The following is an 18,180-nucleotide window of genomic DNA, read 5'->3' as shown; positions in this document are numbered from 1 at the left end:
CAAGTTAAAACAAAGATATGGTCATGTAATCTTGATGTAGAGATGTCGGCATTGGATTGGGGTAAACACAGTAAGAAGTCTCTCAACACCAGGTTTAAGTCCAACCAGTTTATTTGATAGTAATCCCACAAGCTTTCGGAAACAGTGTTCCTTCATCAGGTGTCCTATAGTGCAGAAGGAGGGCATTTGGCCCATCAAGCCTGCACCGACAACAATGTCACCCAGGCCGTATCCTCTCCCCCATGTATTTACCCTAAGGGGCAATTTAACATATGCAATTAACCTTACACAGACATTTGTGGACTGGAGGAAACCCAAACCTACTTGAAGGAGGTAAAACTGCAGGGCTATGGGACAAAAGAAAGAGGGGTAGTACTACTGGCTGGGTTGCTCTTTAAAAAAGCCAGCAGACTGGATGAGCCGCCTCCTGTGATATGCTGATCTCTGATTCTAAATATTCTTTGTAACATTTTCAGAATGAATAATAAGAACTAGATGGTTTGACCTTGTTAATTCAAGACATGATTGTAGTCAGAAAATATTTTAATTATCAAACACAACTTGACAGCAAGCCACATGAGATATTAGGACAGGTGACAATAAGCTTGGAATGTTTTAAGGAACCTCTTGAGAAAGGGTGGAAAGCTAGAGAAGGATAAGATGATGAAAGCATGGCTGTCAGTGCTAGAGCGATTAAACCTAGGCTTGTGCAAGGTGCCAGAATGAGAGTAATGCAAAGATCTGAGGGTTGTATGGCAGGAGAAGGTTGCAGAGCTAGGATAAGACAAGCTTGTGAGCAGATTGAAATTCTTAAATAATATTTCAAATTGAAAACTAGTATTAACTGGGAGAGTGAATGGGCTTTTTTTGATGGGCAGATCCAGCTGATAATTGAAGTTCATTATGTTCCAAGTTGTATTACTGAGCTTGTACTTTTTGAGCTTTTTCCCAGGCACTGATTTGTGATGCTGCTAAGCAGAAACTGTTTAGTTCCCGTAAAGTGGAATGAAAAGTTGGCAAATAATATCCTCACTGACTTTGTAGCATTGGTTACAGGGCAACACAAGATTATGGACCAGATCGCTTTCCCGTTGACTCAACCAGGGAAGAGCAAAGCACTGGAACTAATACTTTTTATAAATTGGTGACCTGCTCCAGTCAGTATCAAAAACTAATATTGGTTTGACTGAAAGTATATACTTCGTTACAGTGACTCCCAAATGTTTGGAGCCTTTGCCTATTTTTTGTGTGTTTTCTTTATTCAGAGTTACAAAGCACAAAGAGCCCAAGATTATTCATCTGCCTCTGTTCAGGAACCAGCTCCGTCTGGGGAGAGCAGCCTTGGTTCAACAGATGACCACAAGCCACGGGATGAGAAGCAGGTGGAGACTGATAACAAATCTCCTGAAGCTGCGACTAGCAATACCCAAATGGAGCAGGAAAGTTCCAAATCCGAGGTCCAGACTCCTTCCATGTCAGGTGATGGCACCGTTCCCCAAGTGGATAAGGATGACGCTTCTGAGTTGCAGTGTGTTCAGCTCGAGAGCCCAAGTGGTGGAACTGGACTGATCTCCAGCAGTATGTCTGATTGCAAACTTTCAAACGATGAGGCACCAAACAGTCCTAAGGAAGTGGTGGAGAAGACGGCCAGCCCTGATAAGTGTGAAGCGAGTTCAGTCACTGGCAATGAGGCAGCAGACGATGAGCATGATGGGAATGAGGAGTCTGACCTGAGCTTGACCAAGGCTGAGGAGCCAAGTGAAGCAGAGGACGGTGAGGAGGAGGCCCTTACTGATGGCTGCCTGGCAGATAAGGAAGGCGAGGAGGTGAATGTCAAAGGGGAGGATACTGAGGCTGAACTTGAGGATGATTGCGGCCACCTGGAACGCAACACCCCAAAAACAAGATCCGGGAGGGCAGCCAGAGGCCGCCGTCTCTCCTCGAGGCGGAAGAAGTAAATTAAAGATCCAGATCCTCTTTTCTTTTTTTCCCTAGGGTAACTTGTACCACGGTTGGGATAAATCTGGTTTTCCACAGTGTTAGATTCACAGTGGATTGTCTGTCAGTGGTTATGTATTTTTCTTCCACCAATGAGAGAAGAATCACGTGCAAGTCCACTGCTGATTTATATACTGTAGTGTCCCAATAAAGTACACATTCAGAAATATTTCATCACCCTCTTACGGATTATAAAGTAGAGGTGACTGCGGTGCTCGGAGATCTTAGTATTGTAACTTAGAGCATTCGCTTTCAGTGTTTTCTTTAGGGAGTAACATCACTGCAGCCTTTGCTTCATGTACTGCAACTGGGTGATCCTGTTTATTTGAACACTATCCCTTCACCACTGACATCTGAACCATGGGCCATTGTGCAACAGAGTAACTCATTGTAGGCTTGAAACCCTATCATAAAATAAAAGCTCCTTTCAAATTACCAGTTAGTTATGGAAGGTACTGAGATATCACAGGGCAGAGTGGAGTTGTTCTGACTTGAAGCACTTCACTGTGTGACCATTGAACTGCAATATATTGCACCTAGAAAATAGAACCACTTCACAGGATCTTGATAAGTAAATCACTTAATTTTTAAACATCATGCACTCCTCAGTGTAAAATCAACATTGGTGATATTTGCACTGAGAGTTGGTTTCTATGTGAGTTGTACACTTGCATTGACAGATGGTAGAAACATAATGTAGCATAGTCTGAAATACACAACCAAGGTTGTTATGCTGTTCCCATTATTGATTCCAAAAATGGCTAGCTGCCCTTTCATCTTGATGCATCAGCTGGGGGAATAAGGGAGAATGGGTACTGGTTCTGAGGAGGTATGGCATTTTGACTAAATTATTACAGTGGAAAGTAAGCCTTATAAAAGTGAGCATTCCAGTTTCTGTGTTTGAGCTGTGGGTACAGCAGCTAATTGGGTGTTTCTTTGCATGACTTTGATCAGCTGTGATGGATTAAAATGGGAAGTATTTTATTCTCTCACGGGATGTGGGCATCACTGGCAAGGCCAGCATTTGTTGTCCATCTCTAATTTGCCTTCAGTTGAGTGGCTTTGCCAGGCAATTTCAGAGGGCAGTTAAGAGTCAACCACATTGCAATGGATTTGGAGTCATGCGTAGACCAGTGCATATCTAAAGAACATTGATGAATCAGTTGGGTTTTTACAACAGGCGGTAATAGTTTCAAGGTCACCATTATTCATTCTAACATTCAATTCCAAATTTATTAATCAAATTTAAATTCCACTGGCTGCTGTGGTTGGATTTAAACCTACATCCCCACGGCCTTAGCCCTGGACTCTGGTTCACCAATGCAATGGTATTATCAAATCAGTTCTTGGTGCATGATGCAGTTAAATCTTACACAGTTCTTACATTAACAGGTGATGAGTATTTATTGTGCTGTTCTCAGCTTTAGTGACCATTCAACCAAAATGACACTAAAATAAAAGTGTGGGTGATGCTAACAAAGCCACATTTTTGCCCATCCCAGAGTACTCTGAGAAGATGTTAGTGGGCTACCCTCACTCTTCCTTGATGTATCCCTCAGTGGGGAAATCCAGCTAGACATGTTTGTAGGGGAGAGTGATGTTAAGTAGATTGCTGTAGTGTGGTGTAGTTATAGCATTGCCAGACCTGGCTGGATATATTCCTAGTTGTGTAATCCTATGATTTCCAACGACTCCTATTTCCATTGCCCTTCCCATTCCCAGCTTTGGTTGCCCAACACATACAATCCTGCGATGCGCAGCTTTCCTCAGCCAACTGGAAAGCAAACAGACTGTTTTTCCAATTGGATAATTCTTGACTATTAGTTTAGGGTTCTATTTTGCCCACCTCAAAATTTTAAGTAGCTAACAAGTTTAAAAAGTTTATTTTTAAAAGCACTTTTTTTAATGTGTGCCTGTGATTTTTCTCCTGTGTGGCTCAACATTCTGTCCTAGAAATTAATCTTTAATTTCTAAACGATTCCAAATAATCCATGACAGGCATGGCGCGATGCCATTGGAGGGAATGGATGATGATTGCAAACTGCTTCAGGCTAAATTCTACCCTAACAAATTCAGAAGTGGCTCCCTAGACATTTTGAAATGTGGAATATTATGCAAACGTGATCGACGACTCCTTGAAAATGAGATCTGGTTGCAATCTTCTGCATGCTTTTCTTTGGGGGCGGTGTTGTGAGGAGACTTGATTTAATTTATTTTGTTAAAGTCATGGTAATTGGTACATTGTAACTTGGTGCTTAAAAATACAAAACAGGCTTATGGGGATTTGAAGGGTAAAGTTTCAGGTGTAGGCCCCTGATCAGCACAGTCTGAACTCAAAATGCTGACTTTCTCACACAGGCACTGTGAACATTTCCAGTACTTTAGTTAAAACCTTCTTTAGCCTAAGAAGACCTATTTATTTGGTCTATCTGTTTATAGCATGTAATGTTCACAGGGTTACTGGTGCAACTGCTGCACAATCAACAGTCCTGGCTCCAGGAAAGTGCTCTTGTAATCAATCCAGCTTGGTCTTTGACTGGATCTGCTTTCCCAGTCCAGGTAGTGTGCGCTCCTGGTAAGAGGGGTGGGTGGGGGGAGTGTGTGAGGTGGTGGCTGGTTAAGCACTTGGGAAAGGACCCTTGTGCCATATGCGTGGTAATGCAAATACTTAACGTTAATTGTGCCAACATGGTTTCCAAAGAGTGCAGCCAGTGATGTTGAAGATTTTTTTCAGTTTAACTTGAATCTAATTGACTCACTATTCTGGTAAATCTGTGTAAATTGCCAGATGCCTTTATTGGGCTTTCTTTCAGAGGGGTTCATTTCACAGGCTGTAAAATAGCCAGTGGCTCTCGAGAAATGGAACCACAAATTGCAGAGAGGAATTACCGTTTTCCCTGGTTTGGTTGAGGTTACCTGATTTCCCACAGTGGCTGCTCTTCTACCCCCACTGATCATCCTGGACCAGTCACTGGTTCAGTGTCTGTCTTGGTTCCCTCGCTAGTTGCTTCTCACTGAGGGCAGCTCAAGAAGCTGCCAGCACATTGGGTAATGCCCCAGGTGATTACTCAGTGGCACTGTGTGTTGGAACTGTAACCAATTGGCATCAATAGAGTTTCTTTCAAACATATGTGGTTTTTGCTCTTTTTAAAATCCTGAAGAATTGATAACTGCAGTAAAATTTATTTAAATATGGTTAATAATTGCATACAGGACTAGCAACACAAATTTAAATTCCATTGTTGTAAAATTTACTCCAGTAAATCTATGGGCTGTTTATCAGAAAAAACATGATAGTAAAAAAAAATGCTCAACTGGGGCCTGTCACCCCTAATCTGCTCGAAGCTGTGTAGTGGCCTGTAGCCTTTCTCCAGGAGATGATCTGTCAGCTGTTTCTCAAAAAGGTCCATTAGTTACAGATGCACAATCTCATCTGGCGTTGCTCATGTCCCGACATTTTGGCCAATGTAAAACTTGCCCAGTGGGTTTTAGTATTCTTAGTTCAGTGAACCAATCTGCTCATTTCATATCAAATCCTTTAGATGGATGTACCTTTCTGTTCAAGTGCCAAGCCGCTGCCATGGCTGCAAAGCCTGGGTTCTCTCTGTGCCAGGTTAAGTTGCCCTTGGTCAAGGAAGTGTGAACATTCCTGACAGCGCAGCCTTTAACAACAGAAAATAAACAGTTGGTGATTGTTAGCAGTCAACTGAGTGAAGCCCATGAATCTAATTTTGTAATTAAGTCAACCCTCTGTGATCAGTAATTGAACTTCATTTTGACCGAGGATAGGGTTGGAGTGGGGAGGTGGCACAGCAGAATGAGGTGCCATTTGTGTATCTTTATTTCTTCTCCCAGTGCCTCGAGGGGCTGAACTGCCTGGCTTACATTAACACTCAATATGCACACAGTGGATACTTCTTTTGTAGAAATTGTTGAAGGTGAAAGGATCTCAGTGGCTTGAAGGCAGCTCGCCACCACCTTCTGTAGGCCAACTCAGGATGGGCAATAAATGCTTGTCTACCGAGGGATGTCCACAGCCCATAAATACATTGTAATAAACCTGAGCAGGGGTGGACCATCAGGCCTAGTCTGTCAACCAGTAAGGTCATGGCAGATCTACCTCCGCTCCACTTTCCTGCCTTGTCTCTTAATCTCTTTACAGCCCAAAAATCTGTCAATTTCTTGTCTTCAATGTGCTTGGCAATTGAGAATTCAGAGTCATCTTGAGGTAGAAAGTCAGGGGAGAGCTGGAATCTGGAACATTAGATTCTCCAACTCTAGGTGCTTTCTGGTCAGAGTTTGTGTGAGAGTCTCCAGTAGAATAGAATGCAATAGCTGTCTGGACATATGGAGATCAATATCCAAATTTGATTTATATTAGTTGACACAAGTACTGACAAATGAAGAATAGCTTTATTGTGTGGAATTTGAATTGAAAGTAGCAAAGTTTAGGCCTGTTAATACTTCACAAACTTTCTCTATTCCCAAACCCTTAAAAGAATTGCTTTTCCCAACTGAACAGCAAATCTTTATTCTAATCATCTGATAGGGATTAAAGCTGGTGAAAGTAATAGTGTGTTTGCCTCGTGACAATAAGGAGTGCCCTGCATTCCACATAAATCCTCCAAGTAGCAGTCTGTGAAGCCAGAATACATAGCTGAGCATCTTCTATTTTTAAATTTTACATCATTGCCTCAGATTAGTTGTTTATAAATCTAGTGTCTTTCTCAGTTTTGAATAGATGCAATGTACATAGTCTCACAGTGCTGTCACCCTGATGAAGTTGGCCTTGATTTAGAAGAGAGAAAGAGTCCTGTATACTCGAGCCAAAATCCAGAGTGACCAAATGTTAACCTGTGGGACTTTTCTTTATTTCCTCCTCCACCCCCCCCCATGTGATCCATTTAATTCATGCGCTAGTATTAAGCGGAAGAGATGTGTTCAAATGAGCCACCCGGTTCCCCGTCAGATCTTCATTCCATCTGTCTGGGATGTACTAAAATAAAGGTAAAAAGATGAGATCTTTTGCCTGTGGATAACAGATGTTATCTGTTGTTTCTGTGATACTCATCTCTCATCACTGTCTGAGGGGGGTAAAATGAACTTATTGTGAGATGCATATACTATTACCTATTATGTGCATCCTTGATCAAGCTGATCTGTAAAATGTTATAATAAATTCACCATCAGCTGTTAACTTCATTCCTTACAAATTCTCTCAAAACATGACATTTGGATTGTAGCAAAGGAATATTTTGGATGGACAGTGTTCAATGTATTTAGGGTAATCGGACATTTAAGTACTACCTTTTTTGGAGATGGATGTCCCTTTTAATGTTGATTTCTTTTTTTTAAAAAGTCATTCATGTTGCTGTTTGTGAGTACTGTCATTTTTCCTTATTCTAAATAAAATGCTGTTTTCAGTGTAGTTTCAGAAACATGTTTATTGCTTTCAGTTGGTGATTGACCTGCTGTGAGATTTCCAAAATAAAGCTCAAGTCACACACTGTTTGAAATCATTTTGAAATATATGGTAAGCTTGTGTCTCTCATTAAAAGGATGTTGGTATTTTGGAAATTATTCACACTTTTCCATGCACTTGATTTGAATGTTTTTACTTAATTACATCTGCAGCCAGAACACACGCTTCAGGATACAGGTTAATGCCTGCCATTAATTTCAGTTGGTTTACCCCATCTAATGTTTCCACGCCTAGCAATTGAACAACTCAAAGTCAATTTAGAATCATAGAATCCCTACAGTGCAGAAGGGGACCATTCAACCCATCAAGCCTGCACTGACAACAATCCCACCAAGGCCCTATCCGTGTAACCTCACATATTTACCCTGCTAATCCCTCTGACAGGGGCAATTTAGCATGGTCAATCCACCTAACCCACACACCTTTGGACAATGGGAGGAAACCCACACAGATGTGTGGAGAATGTACAAACTCCACACAGTCACCTGGTGCTGTGAAGCAGCAGTGCTAACCACCTGTGCTGCATCAAGGGGCCAAAGAACCAAAAGTGACACAAGGGGAAAATATGTTTATCCAGGGAGCAATGATCTAAAATGCTGTACCTGAAAGAGTGGTGGGAGAAAATTTAGTATTTCAAGTTCTAGTTGTTCTCAGTGATTGAAAATTCTAGCTCCCCACCTTGCTATTTTAGTGATCATCCTGATTCTACTAATTTGCCAACCAGTGAAAACAATTCTTCAACTACTCAATCATTTCAAAATCTTCGGTAAATTTTCAAAATTTACCAGCATAGTGGTTAGCACTGCAGCCTCACAGTGCCAGGGACTCGTGTTCCAATCTCGGCTTGGGTTACTGTGAGTGTGGAGTCTGCACATTCTCCCTGTGACTGTGTGGGTTTCCTCCCACAATCTGAAAGATGTGCAGGTTAGGTGCATTGGCTATGCTAAATTCTCCTCAGTGCACCTGAACAGACAGCGGAGTGTGACGACTAGGGGATTTTTCGCAGTAACTTCATTGCAGTATTAATGTAAGCCTACTTATGACAAATAAAGTTAAAATATCTTCTGGCGAAGACCAGTTCCTCCTGAGGTATTTCAGCTGACAGTGTAGCTGGTGTGTGTGAATCTCAGTGAGGTCTGGGAGCCTGACTGTGGGAACTCATTATGAGCTCTGTATCCAAGTCTGGTTTACTCAGAAGGAACAATGTTTTCCATTTGAGTGCAAGTGCCTCTGCAATTGGTGATGGTCAGTTTCCCTTCCATAAAAGCTAGAATTACACGTGTAGAAATGACACCATCAAAATCAGATGCCAGAATGTTGTTTCAATGCCATAGCAATTGCCCAAACATCCGGTTGCTCTCCAATTAGCTTCAAACTCTTAACCAATCAATAAAACTGCAGCAATCAATCAGTTTTTAATAGAAGCTGGTAAAAAAGTGTAATAATTCAACAGCTTTCTCAAAACAATAGCATCACATAAACAAATAGCTGGTAGGATAGAAACTGAGTATTGCTGAAAAAAGACATTTTCATCTTGCAGTTGTCAGAGTACCAATGTGATTGTCCTGTTTACTGCAAGATGAAAAACTTTGACAAAATATCTTTTTTCAACAATACGCAAGGACTGTGTGTGTATATATTATATATATATATAAAATTTACATATACTATATTGAGACGTACACAAAGAATAATGTCATTGCACTTTCTTAAAAAAATTAAAGGTACACAATTGTTGGTACAACTGGAGTAGATACTCGTATTCAGGCTGGTACCTGATCCTTTTGCATTATACTCTCAAAATAAGAGTACCCACTCTCTGAATTGTTACCTCCCTGAAATAAAACCGGCTCCCAATCTTTATTTCATTCAAGGAAAATGCAGCAGAGGCAAGTTGGAAAGAAAATCTGGCACACAACATCCTAGTCACGGGCAGTGCTAAATTATTGCATGATTTTGTGGACATAAAAAATCTGCAGAGGAAAGAAAAGGATTATAGAAACAAAATATTGCACAAGCACGTAAGAACTAGAAGCAGGAGTGGAGGGAAGATCTGGCCCATCAAGTCCATGCTAACTCTGCAAAATCTGAAGTAAGTTGGTGGAAATGTTCAGGTCTGCTGACATCTGCAGAGCGAGAATCAACTAATGTTTCAGCTCCAATTGTTTCCATAGATGCTGATGGACCTATTGAGTATTTTAAGTTTTTAATTTGTGTGTTAAGGAGATGGGCTACTGTTAAATTATAAATTTTCACAGTAGTTGTCATTTGATCCTCCATATCAACTAATTTTAGAAGCAGCGGAAAACCTTCATTGAGAAATTCTCTTTAAGTCAGGAGCAAGCTTTAATTGACCATATCCTTGGTTGAAGGGTTAATTATGAAGGAGCATAGTTTTAGGGTGAGGGACAGAAGATTCAGAGGAGATTTGAGAAAACAATTCACTCAGGGTGTTGTGAATCTGAATGTACTGCCTGGGACGGTGGTGGTGGAGGCTGGAAAGAGATATACAAGGAACTAGAACAAGTGCTGGAAAATGGGATTAGGGTGACTTTAGTGGTAGTTATTGTCAGTGCAGACTCAGTGTGCAAAAGGGCTTTTTCTGCACTCTATATATATATATATATCACTATATATATAATGGTGGATAATAAGACAACCCCCATTCTTCTGGCCCCAAAAATAGTTTTTGTTATACTTGACCTACAAGTCAACTTCCCTTTGCAGTCAATGATGTGCTAAAGTTGCAGTGATAGCCTCAATTTTTTTGCCCCACAAACACATTTTTACTTTCCCTGTTACTGGGCCCAAGATTTTGAGCAAGTGACACAGACTTATGGACAAACTAAGACATGCCTATACAGGGCAGACCCTAAAATGATGATGTGAGTCTTCCAATGAACGAAATGATGAAGCTGGTTTCAAACTGAAAGTGACAGCATTTACCGGTCAAGTAACTGCTGCAGCAAGCAAATTCAGTGGAAATGAAAATCTGATGCAAGAATGGAAGGAGCAATGTACCCTCAAAAACAGGTCCAACATCAAATATACCACACGAGCCAGGGACCAACCACTGGCCTGATTTTGAGATTATTGAGAGACATACAGATCCCATATAACTGACAATAGGCACCTGCAAAGAGGTAACACCTAAATTGCAGCTCTGTCAAGGGGTCTAATATCCAGTTCGACCTCTGTATCTGTACTTAAGATATGCACTGAATGGAATAGGTGAACAGTTAACAGAGTGGAAATACATTTGCTGCACCACTTGATATTGTGTGGTTTTGCTATCAAATTGTGGGATGTTATTAATACACAAAATGGTTCAAAAATGTGAAATGTCCAATTCATTGGATGGAGAGGATGATCTGTTGTGATGAATGAAAGCACCACATCTGACCCAGAGTGGGATCCTTATGGTCATGTCATAGTCAAAGTGACTTAATGAACTCCCTTGCACCAAATGAAGACTGAATTTGAAAGGTTTAAAAAAAACTTTCATTGTAGTTTTAAGTATCTTTGTACAATTAATTTATTCAATGAACAGTGCCATATTAATTATAAATTACCAGAGTTATATTTTCCACTGAAATTTCAAAATTGCAACTACCCCTACAGGCGATTCACATTTTATCCTTGGTGTGTCAGTCGACACCTGTTTTTGGAACAATTTTTGGAAGCTTTAAAGGTTGGCTTATATACTGACGTCTACAGTCTGTAAAACAGCAAAAAACCTGCTGTAGGATGTCCTTCAATTCAGAAGGACTTGGATATTCTTGTGTTTTTTAATCAACCCATTTTTTCACTTCTTTATAAGACTTAGTAGATTTTCAGTAAAGAAATGATAATGCATAACACAACAGTCAACTTCAGTAACACAGCTTTAAATGTAGATTGTAGGAATGGCAGAAACATTCAGTAAAGACAAAACTATTAAGAGGAAGAAAATCTCAAGGATTGAGCACGAGTCTTGACTCTAGCTAAAAATTCCAGGTACTGATTTCTCTCTGGTACTGGGGCACCTGAATAACATGGAGATGCCATAGAATCTGGGAATGTTTACATAAGAGGACTCAGGTAATTAGTTAAAATTTTAAAGAGTACAGATAAGACAAACAATAACTCACAGATTCCTTAAAGTGGCAGAAGTCCTTGGAAAAGGGAGGGTGAAAAGACAGTTTAACTTTTTACACAGAATGGATGAAATGGTTGACAGAGATTCTGATTCCATTTTCAAATTCGAGACAAGATTTTACATTTATATGGTGCCATTCCTGATCATCAAATGCCCCAAAGCACCTTACAATCAATGAAATACTTTTGAAATGTAGTCACTAATGTAAGGAATGGAGTGAACTCCCACAAACCGATGTTGATTTGAGGGATAAGTATTGGCCAGGTCCCCAGGAAGAACACCCCTGCATTTCAAAATTGTGCCCATGGCTGCCACTGGAAAAATAAAGTGGTGGATTCTAAAAACTGAGACTAATCAGATAAATTACAATAGTCCAAGGGATCAAACACAAGTTTTCAAAATTTTTGAATTCCATTGAAATAAGATTTCTTGTCTCAGTAACTCATAATTGGAGCACAGCCTCCATTACAAATGAGCTTTCTGTGGAAGGAAGAAACAGAAATTCCACAGTCAAAACCAACAGAAAGATAATAAAGACTGAAGATGTCACCACAGGCTCAGCTCAGTACGATAAGTGAAACTAGTCGGTGTCACAGGAAAGTAAAGCTGTTAGCAATGCTTACAGCTGACAAACAAGATTTTTTTAAAAAAACCTTCAGCAGGACATGTACTATTAAAGCTTGATAGAGAAATAAGAGTCAAGCATCACGGTCCTGGGAATCTGTCGATGTTGTTTGTTGTTGCCTGAATTCCATCCTCACCTGGCGATTTGACTCAAGCAGTTCATGAAGTTTAGCGTTCAGGACGTCGTTCTTCTCCTCGAGGTTGTCCAGGCAAGAGTTGATCTGGTCAAGCATCAGATTGAGTGCAGCGTATTCTGAAGAATATAACATTTAACTATCAGCGGAATAAATTACAAAAAGAGGAACTTGCATTAATGTACCTCCTTTCTCTACATTAGTTGCATTTTTCACCTCCCAAGGCATTAAAACAATTAGGATTCGAGCTATTTGATTTAGTAAACCATCAGGGATTCACTGTGGGGATTCTAAAAAAAAATGCACATCACACAGAAACGTGATGTTAAATGTTGACTGGGGCATTGCGGATTCCTCAATGGCATATGAGATGGAGGTTTAGACTTCTCATCTGTAAAACGGCACCTCCGACAGTGCAGCACTCCCTCAGTACCCAAGCCAAATGAAAATGTAATTCTGCAACAGTATGCTTCGTCTGTATAACATGCAAGAAAAAATACTTTCCACTGTCTAATAATACATGTGACAATAAATCAAATCAAACTGGCCATCTCAGAGACTGCTGGTGCTCCTGTCAAGAGGTGGGGGTAGGGTAGAGAGTTCTTGTCAGGGATCTAATGGGATCCAGTTGATTCCCTCTGCCGGGTTTACCTTCCTCGGGCACCTCTTCCTCCTCCTCCTCCTCCTCCGGCCTCACGGTGACTCCCGGTTCTCCATTCGGCCCCGACATCGCCGAGATCCGGATCCCCAGCGGAGCCTGGGGAGTGACAACCTTCCCCGGGCTTAGGCTCCCTCTCCTCGGAGCTCTCTGTCCCGGACCCTCTCCCAGGGGCTCTCTCTGTCCCTCTCCCTGAGCTTCTCTCTGTCCCTGTCCCTCTCCCTGAGCTTCTCTCTGTCCCTGTCCCTCTCCCTGGGCTTCTCTCTGTCTCTGTCTCTGTCCCTGTCCCTCTCCCTGGGGTTCTCTCTGTCTCTGTCCCTCACCCTGGGGTTCTCTCTGTCTCTGTCTCTGTCCCTCACCCTGGGGTTCTCTCTGTCTCTGTTTCTGTCTGTGGAGAATTTGACCTCTGACCTTGCAATGTAACAAATCCAATATTCGGGGTCCTAATACGGTGTGTCCAGAGAACTGCCTGAGAACAATTCTCAATTCCGCCCCAGTATCGATTATAATCCCCCTGTTACAATATCGCAATTAATCTTTCAATTATAAATACAATATCGAAATTTTTAAAAAGTCGGCCACAGGCACAAAAGAAGCCACCTGGCTCTGAGGCCCCTTTGTTGCAATCTTGGGCAGGTTGTTGCTCATTTAAAGGGGAAATCCTGGATCCAGAAAAATTCCCAAACTATCAGACTGAACTGGATATAATAGGCTGAGCAATTTACTTGAATGGGAATAACATTTGTAACAAACCAAAATACAAAGCAAAGACTTGCATTTGTATAGCATCTTTCATGACCTTAAGACATCCCACAACACCTTCAATATCTATTTCTTAACTAGTAACTTCTTCGCTGGTCATCATAATAGCATCCACCTAAGAGGGTAGAAAGGGCTTAATGTCTCACCTCAAAAGCAGCACATCCAACAATATACATCTTTCACGTTGTTGCGCTGTGAATGTTGGCCTAGATTTTGTGCCCATGTGGAACTTGATTAGACAACCTTCTGACATAAGCAGTCCATCATGACCTGATCTAAATTGATGTGCTGCCTCATATATCAATTGCTATAGTTAAGAAAGTCCACTAACGCCTCTACTTTCTCAGAAGACTAAGGAAATTTGGCATGTCAGCTAAGACTCTCACCAATTTTTACAGATGCACCAGAAAAAGCATTCTTTTAGTTGTATCACAACTTGGAATGGCTCCTGCTCTGCCCAAGACCACAAGGAACTACAAAAGGTTGTGAATGTAGCCCAATCCGTCATGCAAACCATCCACTGACTCTGTCTACACTTCCCATTGTCTTGGCAAAGCAGCCAGCATAATTAAGGACCTCACATACCCCAGAAATTCTCTTTTCCACCTTCTTCCATTGGGAAAAGGATACAAAAGTCTGAGGTCACATACGAAGAATAACTTCTTCCCTGCTGCCATCAGATTTTTGAATGGACTTACCTTGGGTGAACTTTCTCTGCGTCCTAGCCACGACTGTAACACTACGTTCTGCACTCTCTCATTTCCCTCTCTATGAACAGTATGTTTTGTCTGTTTAGCATGCAAGAAACAACACTGTATGTTAATACATGTGACAATAATAAATCAAATCAAACTCACAATTTCTTACTTTACCAAAGGAAGTACTGCCCACTTGTCTCTCTAAGATGCCGATACTGTTCACCTTAATCACATACACCAAGATATCAATTTCAAAGTCAATAATCAGGATGCATAACTCTTTAATAGATTCTCAAAACTGCCCACTGGCAAGAGTTTTAAATTCTTACACAGTGTGTAACTGCCCTAGAGTGGGCAAAGTGGCAGATTTGATACATCCATGATTGATTCACTAATGTCAATGAGGACAAGAAGGATTCACTGTATCTGTCGGTTGGGTAAGGAGGGGCAGAGTTTTGAAGACTGGCCCTTTCATGATCAGGGTTGTACCATGTAAGTTTCTATCTCTCTTTTCCAAAAGGGACATGTATCTCTTCAGAAGATCTGGTCATTTAGCATAAGAACATAAGAAATAGGAGCAGGAGTAGGCCATCTAGCCCTTTGAGCCTGCCCCGCCATTCTGCCCAACAGCTCATTGCTGTGCATGAGAACTTGTTGAATGCAAGAAAACTGTGGCATTTCTAAACCATGGCTACTCTTCAAAAGTGTTATATCTGGCTGCAAAATGCTTTGGGAAATCCTGAGGTGAGACAAATACAAGTTCAGCCTTTCTCTTTGACCTTCTATTTGACCTGTTTAAAAGCTGCAGAAAAGATAGAATTCACAAACACTCATATTTTAAGTTTAAAGTTTATTTATTAGTCACAAGTAAGGCTTACATTAACATTGCAATGAAGTTACTGTGAAATTCCCCTAGTCGCCACAGTCTGGCACCAATTCAGATCAATGCACCTAACCAGCACATCTTTCAGACTATGAGAGGAAACCCACGAATACACAGGGAGAACATGCAAACTCCACATAGACACTGACCCAAGCTGGGAATTGAACCTAGGTTCCTGGTGCTGTGAAGCAGCAGTGCTACTGGGCTGCTCCTATATTGATACTACTTTCCAACAGAATCACTGGATCATTATTAGGAGCTAAATGCCCTGTGTCTGTTGTTTCCTTCCAGAATGCAGGGACACATGGAGACCAATTATAACACACCAATGGCTTTCAGGCTCAAATCAACTAACTCACCTTGACTCTCACACTTTTGTGGTCTGTGTTACTCAGTAGTTGACCAGCTAGTGCATTTATTTGTTGCAATATATAAGACTATAAGACGCTGAGAGGGTATAAGATGAAAGATTCTTTCTTTTAGATGGAGAGTTTAGAAGTAAGAGTCAGCGTCTCAGGGTAAGAGATTATTCATCTAGGTCTGAGATGTGGCGATTTCTTCACTCACAGGATAGTGAATCTGCTCCAGAACAACATGGATGCTCAGTGTTTGACCTTGAGCAGTTTGTGAATACTAAAGCTCTCAAACTGGAGTCCATGAACCTCGGATTCTGCCAGTTGGTCCACGATGCAAGGCCAGTCAATGATATGGGCAACCTTCCAGGACAACACCATGGTGAAGAGTTAGTGAGTGAGCGGCAGTTGGAAATGTGAACAACTCCTCCCTTCTGGTGTCTCCCTGCTCCTTCACCGTGCCCCCCCATCCTACCTCCCCACCCCAGCCTCCCCATCCCGCTCTGCTCCATCTCTCCCCCTGCACTTGCATTCCCCTGTTGCTGCTCTCCCCTTGCTCCTTCTGTCTCCTGCTCTCTCTTGCTTTCTTTGCTCTCAGCAGGTTTTTCACTATAGGAGCCTCCCCATTGCTCCGACTTGCCTCTGCTCTCCAAGTGCTCTCTCCATATTCTACCCTACCTGTCCCCCCTCCAAACTGCGCAATCCCCCCTCCCCCACATGCACACACAAACACATGGGCTTCTGCTCCCTCTGCATTTCTACTCTCTTTGGTTTCATGCCCCTCTCAGTCTCCTGCTCTTGTTGAGTCCCTGTCATGGTAAGACAGGCTGTGCTGTGAGAAGAATCTAAGTGATAATTGCAGGTAAATTGCAGTTTCTTAAATGCATTATTGATGCATTTTGAAACAGTATTATATGGTATTTTAATTTAGATGGAAGGGGAAAATCTATGATTGAATTCTTTAAGGATGTAACTAAGTGTGTGGACGAAGATAGAGCAGTTGATCTCATATAGATGGATTTTAGTAAGGCATTTGATAAGGTTCCCCATGGTAGGCTCATGAAGAAGATAAGGATGTGTGGGATAGAAGGGAATTTGGCCGATTGGATAAGTAATGGACTGTACCATAGAAAACAGAGGGTAGTGGTGGAAGAAAAATTTTCAGACTGGAGGCCAATTACCAGCGGTGTACCACAGGGGTCAGTGCTGGGTCCTCTGCTATTTGTGATTTTTATCAATGACTTGGAAGAGAGGGCTGAAGGGTGGGTTAGTAAACTTGCTGTCGACACCAAGATTGGTGGAGAAGTGAATGAAGTGGAGGGCTCTTGCAGGCTGCAAAGAGACATTGTTAGGATGCAGAGCTGAGCTGAAAAGAGGAAGGTGGAGTTTAACCCTGATAAATGTGAGGTGATTCATTCTGGTAGGACAAACTTGAATGCAGATTACAGGGTCAACGGCAGGGTCCTAAGGAATGTGGAGGAACAGAGAGATCTTGGGGTTCATATCCACAGATCTCTGAAGGTTGCCACTCAAGTGGATAGAGCCATGAAGAAGGCTTATAGTGTGTTCGTGTTTATTAACAGGGGGTTTGAGTTTAGAACATAGAACATTACAGTGCAGTACAGGCTCTTCTGCCCTCGATGTTGTGCCGACCAGTAGAACCAAGAATTTAAGATTAAGAGCTGTGGGGTTATGCTGCAACTATAACGGATGTTGGAATATTGTGTTCAGTTCTGGTCGCCTCACTATCAGAAGGATGTGAAAGCATGCAGAGAGTGCAGAGGAGATTTACCAGGATGCTGTCTGGTTTGGAGGGTAGGTCTTATGAGGAAAGGTTGAGGGAGCTGGGGCTTTTCTCTTTGGAGCGGAGGAGGATGAGAGGCGACTTAATAGAGCTTTATAAGATGATGAGGGATAGATACAGTGGATGTGCAGAGACTATTTCCTTGGGTGGATGTAGCTGTTACTAGGGGGCATAACTATAAGGTTCATGGTGGAAGATATAGGAGGGATGTCTGAGTTAGATTCTTCACTCAGAGAGTGGTTGGGATGTGGAATGCACTGCCTGCTGTGATAGTGGAGTCAGATACTTTAGGAACTTTCAAGCGGTTATTGGATAGGTACATGGAGCACTCCAGAATGATAGGGAGTGGGATAGTTTGTTGTTGGGATTGGACATAGCTCGGCACAACATTGAGGGCCAAAGGGCCTGTACTGTGCTGTACTGTTCTATGTTCTATGATTATGAATCCATTTGAAAATGGGTCCCACAACCAAAAATGTTTGAGAATCACAGCTCTGTGATTACCACAGGAGATAAGGATGGAGCTGAAAAGTGGAGCTGATTTTATTTTGATTTAATTTGATTTGATTTATTACTGTCACATGTATTAACATACAGTGAAAAGTATTGTTTGTTACACACTACACAGAGAAAGCATCCCATTCAC

The 18,180-nt window shown here is 41.7% G+C and overlaps 2 protein-coding genes across 4 annotated transcripts in view; one reads left to right on the top strand and one right to left on the bottom strand.

Moving 5' to 3' along the window:
- ciz1a (cdkn1a interacting zinc finger protein 1a) overlaps positions 1 to 7,426 on the top strand; it is a 56,172-nt gene extending 48,746 nt beyond the window's left edge. For 2 of the 3 annotated variants that reach the window (XM_080211898.1, XM_080211897.1), the window contains one exon: positions 1,266 to 7,426. In XM_080211898.1, the coding sequence (XP_080068024.1) occupies positions 1,266 to 1,958 (693 nt within the window). In that variant the 3' untranslated portion in view covers positions 1,959 to 7,426. The remainder of the gene's footprint in view (positions 1 to 1,265) is intronic. The other variant, XM_080211899.1, reaches the window with a different exon arrangement.
- A 103-nt stretch (positions 7,427 to 7,529) lies between these two features.
- bbln (bublin coiled coil protein) lies at positions 7,530 to 13,417 on the bottom strand. The gene is made up of 2 exons (XM_080211900.1): positions 13,028 to 13,417; positions 7,530 to 12,495 (listed from the first exon to the last, which is right to left on the bottom strand). Exons 1-2 carry the CDS (start codon positions 13,104 to 13,106, stop codon positions 12,317 to 12,319), a joined length of 258 nt encoding a protein of 85 aa, XP_080068026.1. The 5' UTR covers positions 13,107 to 13,417; the 3' UTR covers positions 7,530 to 12,316.
- Positions 13,418 to 18,180: the final 4,763 nt, after the last annotated feature.

The sequence above is a fragment of the Carcharhinus amblyrhynchos genome, chromosome 25 (genome assembly GCF_965287045.1).
Source record: "Carcharhinus amblyrhynchos chromosome 25, sCarAmb.v2.hapA, whole genome shotgun sequence".
NCBI classification, from domain to species: domain Eukaryota; kingdom Metazoa; phylum Chordata; class Chondrichthyes; order Carcharhiniformes; family Carcharhinidae; genus Carcharhinus; species Carcharhinus amblyrhynchos.
This window is presented reverse-complemented; position numbering and strand designations above follow the sequence as displayed.

Bases quoted from the DNA above. Each gene is read 5' to 3' on its own strand.
- bbln (XM_080211900.1), bottom strand. From the start codon at position 13,106: ATGTCGGGGCCGAATGGAGAACCGGGAGTCACCGTGAGGCCGGAGGAG. The intron at 12,496-13,027 runs GTAAACCCGGCA...TATATTCTTCAG, and splicing joins GGAAGAGGTGCCCGAGGAAG to AATACGCTGCACTCAATCTG.